A 14,783-nucleotide genomic window follows, 5' to 3' on the forward strand; every position below is an offset into this window, starting at 1 on the left:
TTACACGTATCTCATCTTCCCTTTTTCTTGTTCCTTAAAAATATTTTATTGTTTCTCAGTCCACACACACTTTATTAGGTATACCTGTTTAGAGCACAACAGTCGGGTTCCGGAAGTAAAAATCCCATTCATTTTATCTAGGTGAATTGATTTTAACGATAACTTTTAAACCTTTAAAGACAGACCTATGATGAGTTGCAAGGTTGCTAATCAATTGTACTGTATGTACAGTCTGCATTATGTCATCTTTCATTTAATCTTTTTTATCTTTTATCATTTAAAAAAGTAAAAGTATGGGCACTTTTCTACTCTAAACATGCTTGTTAGTGCAAACATATAATCAGGTGATCGTGTACCAGCAATTTAATGCATAAAAGTATGCAGACATGGTCAAGAGTTTCAGTTGTTGTTCAAACATCAGAATGAGGAAGAAATGTGATCTAACTGACTTTAACTGTGGAATGATTGTTTGTACCACATGGTGTGGTTTGAGTATCTCAGGAAACTTGTGATCTCCTGGGACTTTAACGTGCAAGCTAAAAGTAATTTATTTACCCTGATGCCATCCCAGATGTGTATGACTTTCTCTCTTCAGCAGAACACAAACAAAGGTTTTTAGAAGAATATCTCTGCTCTTTAGGTCCATACAATGCAAGTGAATGGGCACCACAATTTTGAAGCTCCAAAAGCACATAAAGGAAACATAAAAGTAATCCATATGACATCGGTGTTTAAGCAATATAATAGGTGTGGGTGAGAAACAGAACAATATTTAAGTCCTTTTTCACTCTAAATTTCTACTTTAACTTTCACTTTCAGATGTGAAAGTGAAACTAAACAGGCACACAGATGTAAAATGAAAGTTGAGATTTAGAGTAACAAAAGGATTTACATTTTGATCTGTTTCTCTCCCACACCTATCGTATCGCTTCTAAAGATATGGACTTAACCACTGGAGTCGTATGGATTACTTCTATGTTTCCTTTATGTGATTTTTGGAGCTACAAAGTCTGATCACCATTCACTTGCATTGTATGGACCTAAAGAGCTGAGATATTCTTCTAAAAATCTTTGTTTGTGTTCAGCAGAAGAAAGTCATACACATCTGGGATGGCATGAGGGTGAGTAAATGATGAGAGAATTTTCACTTTTGGGTGAACTATCACTTTAATAAGAGAGTCCGAGGACAATGCCAGATTGGTTGAATCTGACAGGAAGGCGTCAAGCAGCAGAATACAACACAGGTTTCCACTCCTGTAAGCTAAGGATGGAACGGGTCCATTCTTTGCTCAGACCCTAAGATGTGGCATTTAAAGGGAAAGTTCACTAAAAAATGAAAATCAACATTTTCACCCATGTGTTGTTCCAAACCCATATGACTTTCTTTGTTTGGTGGAACACAAAAAGAGATGAGGGGAACCCTATAAAAAGCGAACCCTCTAAAAATCTGGCCTGAATGGTATCACCAGACATGTGCTAAAGGAGCTCACCTAGTTGTAGATGTCTTCAGAGTCATATTTAATACATCCCTCAAACAAGCCTGTTCCAAGAGCAGCTGTTTATGGCACAAATCAAGCCTCCTTCTTTGGAGCCTCACTTTGGAGCCGCCACCCAACTTGCTCTTACCCACGTGGAAAACAAAGACTTCTACTGTGTGCCAGAATGCAGTTCATTGACTTGAGTAAAGCACTCAACACAACCATACACCAGAACCTATCAACTTCTTTTGAACTGAATACATCTCTCTAGGTCCTGGATGTCCTTGCGGCACATCTCAATGTTTTTTTCGCAGTTTCGCAAAGGAGTGACAAGTTTTTTTTTTAGACACGGTGTCAGGTCAAAAAGAACTTCAGCTTTAAAAACGTGTCTCAAGACAACTGCGTCCTGCTCTGATTGGTGTGAAGGGCCCCTTAGTTTGCTGACGATACTGCAGTTTTGGGGCTCAACAGCTGACTATACACATTCCTTTATGGCCACAGCCATGTCACAAAGCACACATCATCTCAAGCTGGTTATTGATATTGGCTTTAGTATATACCAATGTCCCCATTAGGTCTTGATCTAATGGAGTATGGATGTATTAGAACAGCAGATTCCCAATATTGAAATAACTCAATATCTGTAGCAACTATGTAATACTATTATGTCAACACGGACCAGAATCTTCAAGGGGTGTTTCCAGCATCTTGTTGAATTCATCCCATTCAGAATTAATTTTGTAAGCAAAGATGTTTTCTACCCAGTATTAGAAAGGTGTACCTAATGAAGTGGCGACTGAGTGGTTCCCCATAATGTTAGAATACACTTGATTAAAATATACCTGCTTCTCCTATATAGAAGGAGAAGCAGATACCAGAAGCGTACATTCTTCAGAAACCGGATATCTTGTTATTTTTGCTCAGTGCTTACCATCTGCTGTTGTTATGTGAAAGGGAACATGTCCTTCATTTGTGCTGACAATCACAAAAATATTTTTTCTTTTCACAGAAATCCGAGATTACTGTTCTTCTCATTCTGCATCAGATGATCTTTCTTAACACATAGGACATCCAGTAGATCTTTGTCCTGCTTGCTGGGATATCCTATGAATTCAGAGTGCAGTGTCCTGTGATTGGTCAATCACAAAACAAAAGTCTTTGTGAAGTCATAATTATCTGTTCAAATACTTGTTACAATTAGAAACTATTCAATGTGTATCCAAGCGTGAAACTATGGCCTTCGATACTGTGCACTCACTTCCCCTAAATTCAAAGATACTGGAAAGTATGAAAATTGAGAATTAAAAATTATGTTCTAAGTGATGTAAAAGTAGGACTCAATGAAAAGTTCTACTTGAATCCAGGTTTGCAAAATTGCAATGATACAGGTGATGGTAATAAAAGCATAATTAAAATGATAATTGAATTGGCATTTTTCAACAGAGCAAAAGGAATTATGTTTTGTTTCTTAGAAATTATTTTTGATGGGAACTAAAACAAGGCTGTGAAGGTAGGACCTACAATGGCATGCACTGTATAAAGGTCACATCTAATCACTTGTAATTTTTACAACTCGTGTTTTCTGGAGTAACTTGTCTACTGAAAATATTTTGTTTTCCAATGATTCATCATATTAGGGATGAATACCAGTTTAAACAACAGTACAAACCATCGAACAGACTGTACTTCTGTCCCTCACAGCCTCGTTTCATTCCAGTCAAAAATTAAATGTGGCACTCTGATTAATGTCAATAGCCCTGCTTAATTTGTATTTTGAATGTTTTGTACAAGTGCTAATAAATTTCTTTAAATCATTTCATTAACTGGATCTCATTGTGCTGTGTTTCATATTTTTTTATGTGCAACAAATGCAAGAATATTTGAAGCACTGGTTCCATGCATTTTCTATAGAATCTAATGTAAATCATTTGTGAGGCCATAGGAGGATTGTTTTATGCAAAATCAAGTGCATTTTCAGTTCTGCACAAAAACATTCAACCTGTCCTGACTAAAATAAGAGAGACTTATCATACAATATTATTTATCCTTTATTTTATTTATTTTTTGTTGTTCTTTGTAATATGTTAAACCAACAACTGCTTCTGAATATTGATAGTTTTCATAATATTCTTAACAACATTCAGATTATGTTGGTGACACTTTACAAAAAGGTTATATATGTAAACATTAGTTTGCACAATTGTTAATAATAATGAACAGTATTTCATAGCCTTGGTTAATATTAATTTATACATATACAAATATACATATACAATATTTAACATTTAAAAGTTAATGCACTATAAACTAACAATGAACAATATTATACACTATTTATAAATTAACATTAACCAAGATTATTAAATGCTGTAAAAAATATTAATTATTATTAGAGACTATTAAGCATAGACGGGACACTTCTATTAAAATGAATGGGAGAAATTGGAACGCACAACCAAGAAGCTCTAGCGCCCATCAGTCAATGGATGTAGAAAGGAAGTCCCGCCTCACATGTAATAGAGCCAATCACCTTTTAGATACAGATATTGCCTGTCAATCAACTCGAGAACGTGCATGCGCATTAGCAATACAAGCCGGGAAAATTGCTTGTTTTCGTATAATATGAGGTAAAGAAGCTCAATTTATGATACCAGCATTATCAGATTTTACTGCCGATTTGAAATATGTTCTTTGATCGTAATTTTGACCAACTGTTTTTGAGATTTGGGTTTTCCCCCTTTCAAGTAGATAGGAGCTGCACTGGCATGACTGGAAATAGCCTCCCGGGAGTGTTCCAAAAATGGCCGACAGTGGACTGACTTGCTAGATAGAATTTGTTTATACCTAATGCATTAAATAATGTTTTCGTATTCTACCAGGGCCAGAGGCCCTGTGTAAGGGTCCACGGTTCGCGAACATTTTATATGATTTTTAAGAATCATCAGCATCTTTTATTTTGACATTTTCTTTAATTCCAAAGTATTCTGCCGTGCATAGACCTGATCATTTAACATACAAATCACAATGACGGTGATAACCAAAAACAACATACGATAAGATGATCTCTGAATAATCACCAAACGAAAAATAACTGAAAGTTACAACAACAGCAGTGTTCGGCAAACAGTACAGCAATAAGCAGTACACAATAATCTGCATAATTTATTCATATGTCCCAGCAAAGCATTGCTGGGAAGCACAGATTCTTATTACAGTATTATTAGACACAGATCACAGATCTTGATGAGTAATGCTCATACCTGACAGAAATACATAAAATAAGTTATTAGAGACTTTGAGGCTTAAGTCGGTATTACACTAGCAAAATCCAGACAACTCGATTTTGGCTGAGGGTGTCACACTTGCCAACTGTTTAGCTGAGATCTCGCTCTCTTAGTCAGAGGTATGACACACTTACTGATTAAAAAATGGTGGAAGGGCGACAAACAGACCAACTCACTACAGCTATCTCTCTCTCTTAAGCTCTGTCACATGGAGCTAGTGGAAAAAATCAGTAGGAGTACCGCGTGAGCATAAACAGTTGCAATAGAGTGATTTAAGTTGCGACTCATGGAGTAACTTTACTATGTGAAATTGTGTGTGATTGCATATTTATCCCATCAACTATCCCAAACTATCCTATCTGCAAAATCTGCTCTCTAAAGTCACACAGAAGACAATTTTTCCATTGATTTTCAGGTGTGAGTTTCATTAGCATAATCTCTGGCCAGGCAGAGGGAGACTTTTGCACATATTCAGGCCAATTTTTTGTTTTAATTAATTTAGTTGCAAGTAATAAACATTTACGCATAGGTATATGGGTAGTTGACGTGAAATTTCAAGCATTGTAGGCAGTGCCGTGCTGTGATATACTTTCTTCATCTAAATTCTTTATCTTATTTTGTGTACTGTAATGGGTAAAATTTACAATAAGTTTGTATTTATCATTAGTGAACTACATTAGTTAACATGAACTAACAATGAACAATACTTAATCTTGATTAATGTTAATTTCTACAAATTCTAATGCAGTTGTAACATAAAATGTTGTGTTAATTGCAATAATTAATGCAATATGAACCAATATGAACAAACAACGAACAATTGTATTTTTTTTAAATAAATTAACATTAACCAAGATTAATGCATGCTGTAAAATTATATTGTTCATTGTTAGTTCATGATACCTGATAAATTTACTGTTAACAAATAGAAACTTATTGTAAAGTGTTACCCTGTAATTATAACACTTGCGGTTTCCATGACATTATATAAACTGAGAAACTACACTATAAAAAAAAAATAAAATGGCAGCTGTGGTTGCCAGAATAATTATGGAAAAAAATACAGTAAAAATGTAAACAACTTTACAAAACAACCTGTAAATTTTACAGTTTAAAACTGTTGTTTTACGGTATATTTTATGGTGCAGTACTGTCGTTTATATTATTAAATAATTAATTTAAATATTAACCTTCTGAAACTAAGAGTATTGTTCATCACCGTAGTAATTACAGAAGTTCATCAACAGTGACTCTTCCAGGAGCAATGACCAATTTGTTTTAGAGACAGTGCTCAGTGTCACTCACACAAACACTAAACACCATCAGGGTAACACATGAAATTAAAATAATGCAGTAAACATTAACTAAACTACATCAAATATAACACAGAACACCCCAAAGTACATAACTGATATTAAAAATAATAAGAAACATAACTATTTCCATAAAATATAATGAAATATGATGGGTCATGCAGGGAATTCTGGGAACGCCCGATTACTGTATTTTACCGTAACAATAATTTACTGTAAAAAGTACATGTACTCTCTTGTTAAACATAAAAAAAATTGTAACCGTTAATTATATGGGAAATCATGTATTTACATCTAAAAAAAAATACTTTTTACAACATTTTACCGTAAAACTATATGTATTGTCTTTATATTAAAAAAAAAATTACTACTCGTTGAACTATTTTTACAGTCTTTTACTGTTACATTACGGACATTTTTTACAGTGTATAGTTTATTTGTACTTCTAGAAAAAAGCTGAAATAGTGAAGATGTTCTGATGTCACAGCACCTAAAATACACGCTTTCCCTTACACATTCATGTACATTTTAACCTAACACCTTCATGTTCACTTGTCATCTACCGAGTTCTAGATTGCTTATTTTTTAATGCTTTCTCTGTAAAACAAAATCCACTTATCACGTTTGCAGTGGTTCTGTTGATGTTCTTCTGATGTTATGACAATATTCACACCGCCTGGGCCTATTTTCATGATTTTTCCTAGAGCCCCACAAACCCACAGGCTAACCTTATTTTACCTTATTTTAAGGTGTTACCATTGTGTTCGGAGGTTATTTCAGGAAATTTCCATTAACATGGTTTAGTGACAAGTCTTCTGCCAGAGCAATGTTTGTTTTGTTATTGATTATTTATTGAGTTGTTGAGTACTTGAGCAAAATTCTGTTGGTCAGGTGAAGTTACAGGTACCAAACTCTTTGATTTGTTTACATATTACACAACTTGAATGAGCAATTCACCATTTAAGGTGCATTTTATACAGAATGTAACTGATGATTTTAATATGTGTATGATATCAAAAAAGTATCTAATTTTAGAGGAATATAATGCATTTTTGGCATAAGCATTAAGTATTTCATCTAGGGTATTAGAACACAGAGGGATAATGGTTAGGATCTGTTAATTAATGGGATGTATACATTTGATTCCCTTCCCTATAAATTCCTAGTAACAAAGGAGAAGTGAGATGGAGATGTGGCCTTGATTTGTCCATGCACAGCACATTAGCCACTTTGGTATATTGTGGCAAAAGTACATGCGAAACTCTGTCCTCATCTGACCTGGCTAAAACTGTTGTCCTTAAAGATAGTTTAGTCAGTCGGAGAGTAAAGATGATCAATTGAATCTGGTGTGGTCTTACTTGCACTTTCTCATCTAGAAACGACAACACAGATATTTGTTTTTAGCTGGCATTAGTATGGCAAAGAGGAAATAAAGGCTTCTGATTATGCTTAAGTGTTGATATGAGCGAATCTCACAGCTGTTGTCCAGTCATGATTCCTTTTGAGGATGTGCTGTTTCAGGTGAGAAAAGTGTTACAGGTCAGCCCGAGCCTAGTGCCTAAACTCCTCAGTGAGCTACATGAAGCCAACGTCTTCTCCACACAGTACTACCTGTCTCTCTTCAAGCACGGTGAAGTTGAAGAGAAGAGTCTGTGTGAAATGCTTTTTAATGATGAAGAGGATCTGGCCAGGAAACTCTCTTTACCTATTTGGCAAAAGTGGGACATCAGTCGAGGCATCATGGATTCTACTTTTAGTAAAGAGGAGGATTTGGATGCATTTACAGATGCTCTTGGTGAGTTAACATCTTTAAAAAAATTATATTCACTTTCTGTGCCTGTTTATAGTGCATCTATCACATTCTGCGACAAGTATGTTTTGAGAAGTATCCCTCATTACGGATTTCCCCTAATGTTATTTTGTTTTAATGTCTTAAATTTGTATCAGGTTATATAGGACTGTCAATAATCCAACCATAATTTCAATTTAATAACTTAATAAGAAGGTACAGTACACTACTTGATTTGAAACACCAGGAGTAAAAACCAATTTAGATGTATAAACTATTTTCATTAGTAACTAATAAATATGGGAATATATCAAAGTTTGAGATGTACAGTGCATCCGGAAAGTATTCACAGCGCTTCATTTTTTCCACATTTTGTTATGTTACAGCCTTATTCCAAAATGGATTAAATTCATTATTTTCCTCAAAATTCTACAAACAATACCCCATAATGACAACGTGAACGAAGTTTGAAATCTTTGCAAATGTATAAATTATTTTTTGATTTTTTAAATCACATGTACATAAGTATTCACAGCCTTTGCTCAATACTTTGTTGAAGCACCTTTGGCACCAATTACAGCCTCAAGTATTTTTGAGTATGATGCTACAAGCATGGCACACCTATTTTTGGGCAGTTTCTCCCATTCTTCTTTGCAGGACCTCTCAAGCTCCATCAGGTTGGATGGGGAGCGTCGGTGCACAGCCATTTTCAGATCTCTCCAGAGATGTTCAATCGGGTTCAAGTCTGGGCTCTGGCCGGGCCACTCAAGGACATTCACAGAGCTGTCCCGGAGCCACTCCTTTGTTATCTTGACTGTGTGCTTAGGGTCGTTGTCCTGTTGGAAGATGAACTTTCGCCCCAGTCTGAGGTCCAGAGCGCTCTGGAGCAGGTTTTCATCAAGGATGTCTCTGTACATTGCTGCATTCATCTTTCCCTCAATCCTGACTAGTCTCCCAGTTCCTGCCGCTGAGAAACATCCCCACAGCATGATGCTGCCACCACCATGCTTCACTGTAGGGATGGTATTGGCCAGGTGATGAGCGCTGCCTGGTTTCCTCCAGACATGACACTTGCCATTCAGTTTGGCCAGGTGGCCAGCTCTAGGAAGAGTCCTGGTGGTTCCAAACTTCTTCCATTTACGGATGATGGAGGCCACTGTGCTCATTGGGACCTTCAATGCTGCAGAAATTTTTCTGTACCCTTCCCCATATCTGTGCCTCGATACAATCCTGTCTCGGAGCTCTACAGACAATTCCTTGGACTTCATGGCTTGGTTTGTGCTCTGACATGCACTGTTAACTGTGGGACCTTATATAGACAGGTGTGTGCCTTTCCAAATCATGTCCAATCAACTGAATTTACCACAGGTGGACCCCAATCAAGTTGTAGAAACATCTCAAGGATGATCAGTGGAAACAGGATGCACCTGAGCTCAATTTTGAGTGTCATGGCAAAGGCTGTGAATACTTATGTACATGTGATTTTTTTTATTTATTTTTTTTATAAATTTGCAAAGATTTCAAACAAACTCCTTTCACGTTGTCATTATGGGGTATTGTTTGTAGAATTTTGAGGAAAATAATTAATTTAATCCATTTTGGAATAAAGCTGTAACATAACAAAATGTGGAAAACGTGAAGTGCTGTGAATACTTTCCGGATGCACTGTATTTTGAAAAAAACAGTTACAGTTGTTGAAATATGAAACATGTTACAACATTCCCCAGTTTCCCTAAAGGAAGAATAATTCAGTGAAGCTTATGCACAGAGAATGACGTTCTCTTTAAAGGAATATTCTTTAATAGGGGTTAAATGCAATCAACGTAAAGCTGAATCGACAGCATTTATGGCATGATGATGATTACCCAAAAAAAATGAATTTCGACTCGTCCCTCCTTTGAAAAAAAAAAAAAGGGAAAAATCGTGGTTACAGTGAGGCACTTACTATGAAAGTGAATGGGGACAATTTTTGGAGGGTTAAAACACAAAAATGTGAAGCTTATAATTTTATGAAAGCGCCTACATTGTTTGTTTTGTTAAAACATGTATTATTTGAGCCGTAAAGTTGTTTAAATTGCCATTTTTGCAGGGAATACAGGGTTCATGGCGTTACATCGTCATACATCAAATGATCAGCGGGAGAGCGAGATAAAGGGGAGCCGGAGGCGCCAGTTTGAGACAGAGGGAGACACATGCGGCCGCGTTGTGTGTGTCTGTCTTATGTTGTTTTAAGTTGAGTTTTACCATTAAACTTTATGTTGACTGTTCAGCCGATTCCTGCCTCCTCCTTCCCCACCTTTAACTGTTACAGTGGTGCTGAAACCCGGGAGGGAGGAGGGATGCGCTGTCGCAGAGTCCTCGCCGCTGCCGTCTGCCAAAGGAAAGCACCTACATTGTTTGTTCTGTTAAAACGTGTATTATTTGAGCCGTAAAGTTGTTTAAATCGCCATTTTTGTAGGGAATACAGGGTTCACGGCGTTACATCATCATGGCAGATATATAAGAAAATTATATATAACTTTACACAAAAAAGATTAGTAAGCGATTTTGTCACACTAAAATCATGTTAAAGCACATATTGTTTACGTCTTGTGGCTAAACTTTTGAAACAGTCAGTATTTTAGTGTTTACGGATTGGCCCCATTCACTTCCATTGTAAGTTCCACACTGTAACCCAGAATGCTGCTTTTTTTTTCTTTTTTTTTTTAAGGAAAAGGAAGGATGAGTCGAAATAAATTTTTGTGGTAATCAACATTATCCCACAAATTCTGTCAATTGAGCTTAACTTTTTTTTTAAACCTGGAATATTCCTTTAAGAAAGAACATCACTGCATGAAGGAATATAAAAAGACAATGAATTAGCAAGCATCTAAAATGACATAGATATAATTTATGATTTGTGACTTGACAGTTTGCTGCTGTCTCAGTAGTTTAAAGCTGAAGTGTGTAACTTCTGGACCACTACCACCACTGAACAGAATTGCAAAAATAAACACAGCTTTCCAAATGCGCCCCTTTTCTGCTATTGGTGGAACAAACAGATAGTCCCGCCCCAAACTCAAGTCATTGGTTGAGTCAGTGTTGTTGTGCCAGGCTGGACAGGCTGCTCAAAACAAACAGGAATATTTATAGGGCCACATGAGACACCGTTTTTACAGTTTTCAAGAAAATTTACGTATTAATGGCTTACTTGTTGTCTCTGCATATTAACCTAGGATAGCAGAAAGTATTTTATCACTGAAAAAGTTACACTAACTTAAAGTCTATTTATGGAGTGCATCAGTTCATCTTACACTACAGCATGTTAGTTCAGCAGTGAAAGAATCAAATATCCACATTAACGCTGACCACTTTTACTGTGCATGCTAAGTATTGCTCAAATATATGATGCAACTCCCATACAAGACAGGACAGATGAAACAATACACAAGTCAGTTTGATACTGCCTGACAGGATGCCTCTGAAGCACATGTAAAAATATCTCAGTTCCTGGGGACCCATCCTAAGATGCTAAAAGCTACCTAAGCTAAAGCATAGTATGCAGCTCCAAAGAGATTCCTTTTTTATTTTGTGATTCACTGTCCTGCAATCAGATCACTGATTAAACAGAAAGAGAACATGGAAGATATACAATATGTGTCAGGTGGAGAGATAAACATACACTATATTGCCAAAAGTATTCGCTCACCCATCCAAATAATTGAATTCAGGTGTTCCAATCACTTCCATGGCCACAGGTGTATAAAATGAAGCACCTAGGCATGCAGACTGCTTCTACAAACATTTGTGAAAGAATGGGCCGCTCTCAGGAGCTCAGTGAATTCCAGCGTGGTACTGTGATAGGATGCCACCTGTGCAACAAGTACAGTCATGAAATTTCCTCGCTACTAAATATTCCACAGTCAACTGTCAGTGGTATTATAACAAAGTGGAAGCGATTGGGAATGACAGCAACTCAGCCACGAAGTGGTAGGCCACGTAAAATGACAGAGCGGGGTCAGCGGATACTGAGGCGCATAGTGCGCAGAGGTCGCCAACTTTCTGCAGAGTCAATTGCTACAGACCTCCAAAGTTCATGTGGCCTTTAGATTAGCTCAAGAACAGTGCGTAGAGAGCTTCATGGAATGGGTTTCCATGGCCGAGCAGCTGCATCCAAGCCATACATCACCAAGTGCAATGCAAAGCGTCGGATGCAGTGGTGTAAAGCACGCCGCCACTGGACTCTAGAGCAGTGGAGACGCGTTCTCTGGAGTGATGAATCACGCTTCTCCATTAGGCTATCTGATGGACGAGTCTGGGTTTGGCGGTTGCCAGGAGAACGGTACTTGTCTGGCTGCATTGTGCCGACTGTGAAGTTTGGCGGAGGGGGGATTATGGTGTGGGGTTGTTTTTCAGGAGCTGGGCTTGGCCCCTTAGTTCCAGTGAAAGGAACTCTGAATGCTTCAGCATACCAAGAGATTTTGGACAATTCCATGCTCCCAACTTTGTGGGAACAGTTTGGGGATGGCCCCTTTCTGTTCCAACATGACTGCGCACCAGTGCACAAAGCAAGGTCCATAAAGACATGGATGAGCGAGTTTGGTGTGGAAGAACTTGACTGGCCTGCACAGAGTCCTGACCTCAACCCGATAGAGCACCTTTGGGATGAATTAGAGCGAAGACTGCAAGCCAGGCCTTCTCATCCAACATCAGTGTCTGACCACACAAATGCGCTTCTGGAAGAATGGTCAAAAATTCCCATAAACACACTCCTAAACCTTGTGGAAAGCCTTCCCAGAATAGTTGAAGCTGTTATAGCTGCAAAGGGTGGGCCGACGTCATATTAAACCCTATGGATTAAGAATGGGATGTCACTTAAGTTCATATGCGTCTAAAGGCAGGTGAGCGAATTTTGGCAATATAGTGTAGTTCGATCAATATAAAAAAGTACCTGAGAAACAGACAATTGTAGACACCCTTCCTCATTTTATATGAATTGACAGTGAGACACTGTAAATCAGGTTTATGTTAATGTGATGTAATGTAACCAACATTAATGTGAAGTAATGTAACTGACGAGGAGGAGGGTGTGGCCGGGCCGTGATGGTGCACGGCTGGCGCTGAATAAGATGATAAGCGGGAGAGCGAGATAATGGGGAGCCAGAGCTGCCGGTTCAAGAGAGAGAGATGCACGCAGCCGCGTTGACTGTTCAGCCGGTTCCCGCCGCCTCCTTCCCCACCTTTAACTGTTACAGTAGTGCTGAAACCCGGGAGGGAGGAGGGATGCGCTGTCGCAGAGTCCTCGCCGCTACTGTCTGCCAAAGGAGCAGCCGCGGCCATCTGCCTGGGGATGGAGGGGTCGCTGCTGGCTGCCAAGAGCCAGAGGAACCGCTGTCATCTGCCGAAGAAGGGGTGGAGAGGTTCAGTCCGCCAGGGGCTGGAGGACTCGCTACCCTCCGCCGGGGAGGAGCGAGCTGTTGTTGGCAAGAGGGCGGAGGAGCGGTTGAGGACCGGGCGACAGCATGTCCAGGAACCAGCGGGCAAGTTTTCCTCTCCCTCTCCTCTTTCTCTCTCTGTGTGTCCTCTTGCCCTTTCCCTCTCCCCAAGCCTCCCCTCGTCTCTCCCCCAGGTTCACGGGGGAGGATTGTGATGAGGAGGAGGGCGTGGCCGGGCCGTGAGGGTGCACGGCTGGCACTGAATCAGCTGATCAGCTGGAGAGCGAGAAAAAGGGGGGCCGGAGATGCCAGTTCAAGACAGAAAGATAGGCACGAGGCCATGCTGTGTGTGTGATTGTTTAGGTTTGTTTTATGTTGAGATTCACATTGAACTTTATGTTGACTGTTCAGCCGGTTTCCGGCTCCTCCTTGTCCATCCTTTACCTGTTACAGTAACCATTTCTGTTTGCAAGACTGTTAGTGACAGTGCCCACACAAAACAAAAGCAAACAAAGCAATTGACACGCCAGTATTTGTTGGATTCATGCACATAGTTTCCTTTTACTTTGAAAGGATGGCATGACAAAGAAGGAAATTCAAATAAAAATATTCTTTGGTATCATGGATTTGGAACAGGGAACTTCACTTTAGCACTATAGTATTAGTTCACCCATAATTGAAAATTCAGTCATTGTTTACTCACCCCGGTGTTGTTTCTGTATAACCCCATAAGACTTTCTTTTTCTTAACACAAAGGGGGAATTTGTGAAAAAAATGCAGTGCTCAGTGAAGTCATACAAGGGCAGTTTATGGTGACCACATCTTCAAGATTCAAAAGGAAACAAAAGTATAATACAGAAGTCTAATCAATTATGGAATGCCACCCATGTATTGTTCTGAAGAAATATGCTAAGGTTTGGTGAGAAATAAACTGAAATCGAATGTGTTATTAAGTGAAACTCTTGACCAGCTGTTGATCTCCTGTGACTGAATTATCGTTTTTTGGGTGAACAACCCTTTAAGGTGAATAGGAAGAACTAAGGATGCAAGGATTCTTTGCTTTCATATCAACACTTCAAAACAGGGTTGGTTGGTTTTGGAAAAAGAAATAAAAACTTTTGAAGCTATTCAAGGTAGTAGAGCTTGCAAAGCCACAAACAAAAAAGATTACTTAATACATTATTGTAATCATCAAAGTTGGTGCTTTATTTCCTCTTCACTTTAACTTATAGAGCACCCCTACTAAATTCAGAAGCACCCTTGGAGATTTTGGTCTGGAACCTGAGTACCATCACCATCATCCTTAACCTGTTTTATTGACACGTGGCATATGTAGCAAAAATGTGAAAGAACTTAGTGATTATGTAGGTTATGTCTGGTAATGGAAAATACCTGCCACTCCAGATCGGTGCACTTCCCTGTGTGAGTACCAAGCCCAGAGAAAACAATGCCAGGCAGTGATTATCATCAGCGTCACTACAAACAGGTGTAAAAAGACAAGTAGA

At 38.5% G+C, this 14,783-nt stretch overlaps 1 protein-coding gene across 3 annotated transcripts in view; it reads left to right on the plus strand.

Moving 5' to 3' along the window:
* Nucleotides 1–3,306, plus strand: part of nubp1 (nucleotide binding protein 1 (MinD homolog, E. coli)) — a 39,358-nt gene extending 36,052 nt beyond the window's left edge. For all 3 annotated transcript variants that reach the window (XM_051713901.1, XM_051713902.1, XM_051713903.1), the window contains one exon: nucleotides 2,488–3,306. In XM_051713901.1, coding sequence (XP_051569861.1) covers nucleotides 2,488–2,537 — 50 coding nt within the window. In that variant the 3' untranslated portion in view covers nucleotides 2,538–3,306. The remainder of the gene's footprint in view (nucleotides 1–2,487) is intronic.
* Nucleotides 3,307–14,783: the final 11,477 nt, after the last annotated feature.

The sequence above is a fragment of the Myxocyprinus asiaticus genome, chromosome 13 (genome assembly GCF_019703515.2).
Source record: "Myxocyprinus asiaticus isolate MX2 ecotype Aquarium Trade chromosome 13, UBuf_Myxa_2, whole genome shotgun sequence".
Taxonomy (NCBI): Eukaryota; Metazoa; Chordata; class Actinopteri; order Cypriniformes; family Catostomidae; genus Myxocyprinus; species Myxocyprinus asiaticus.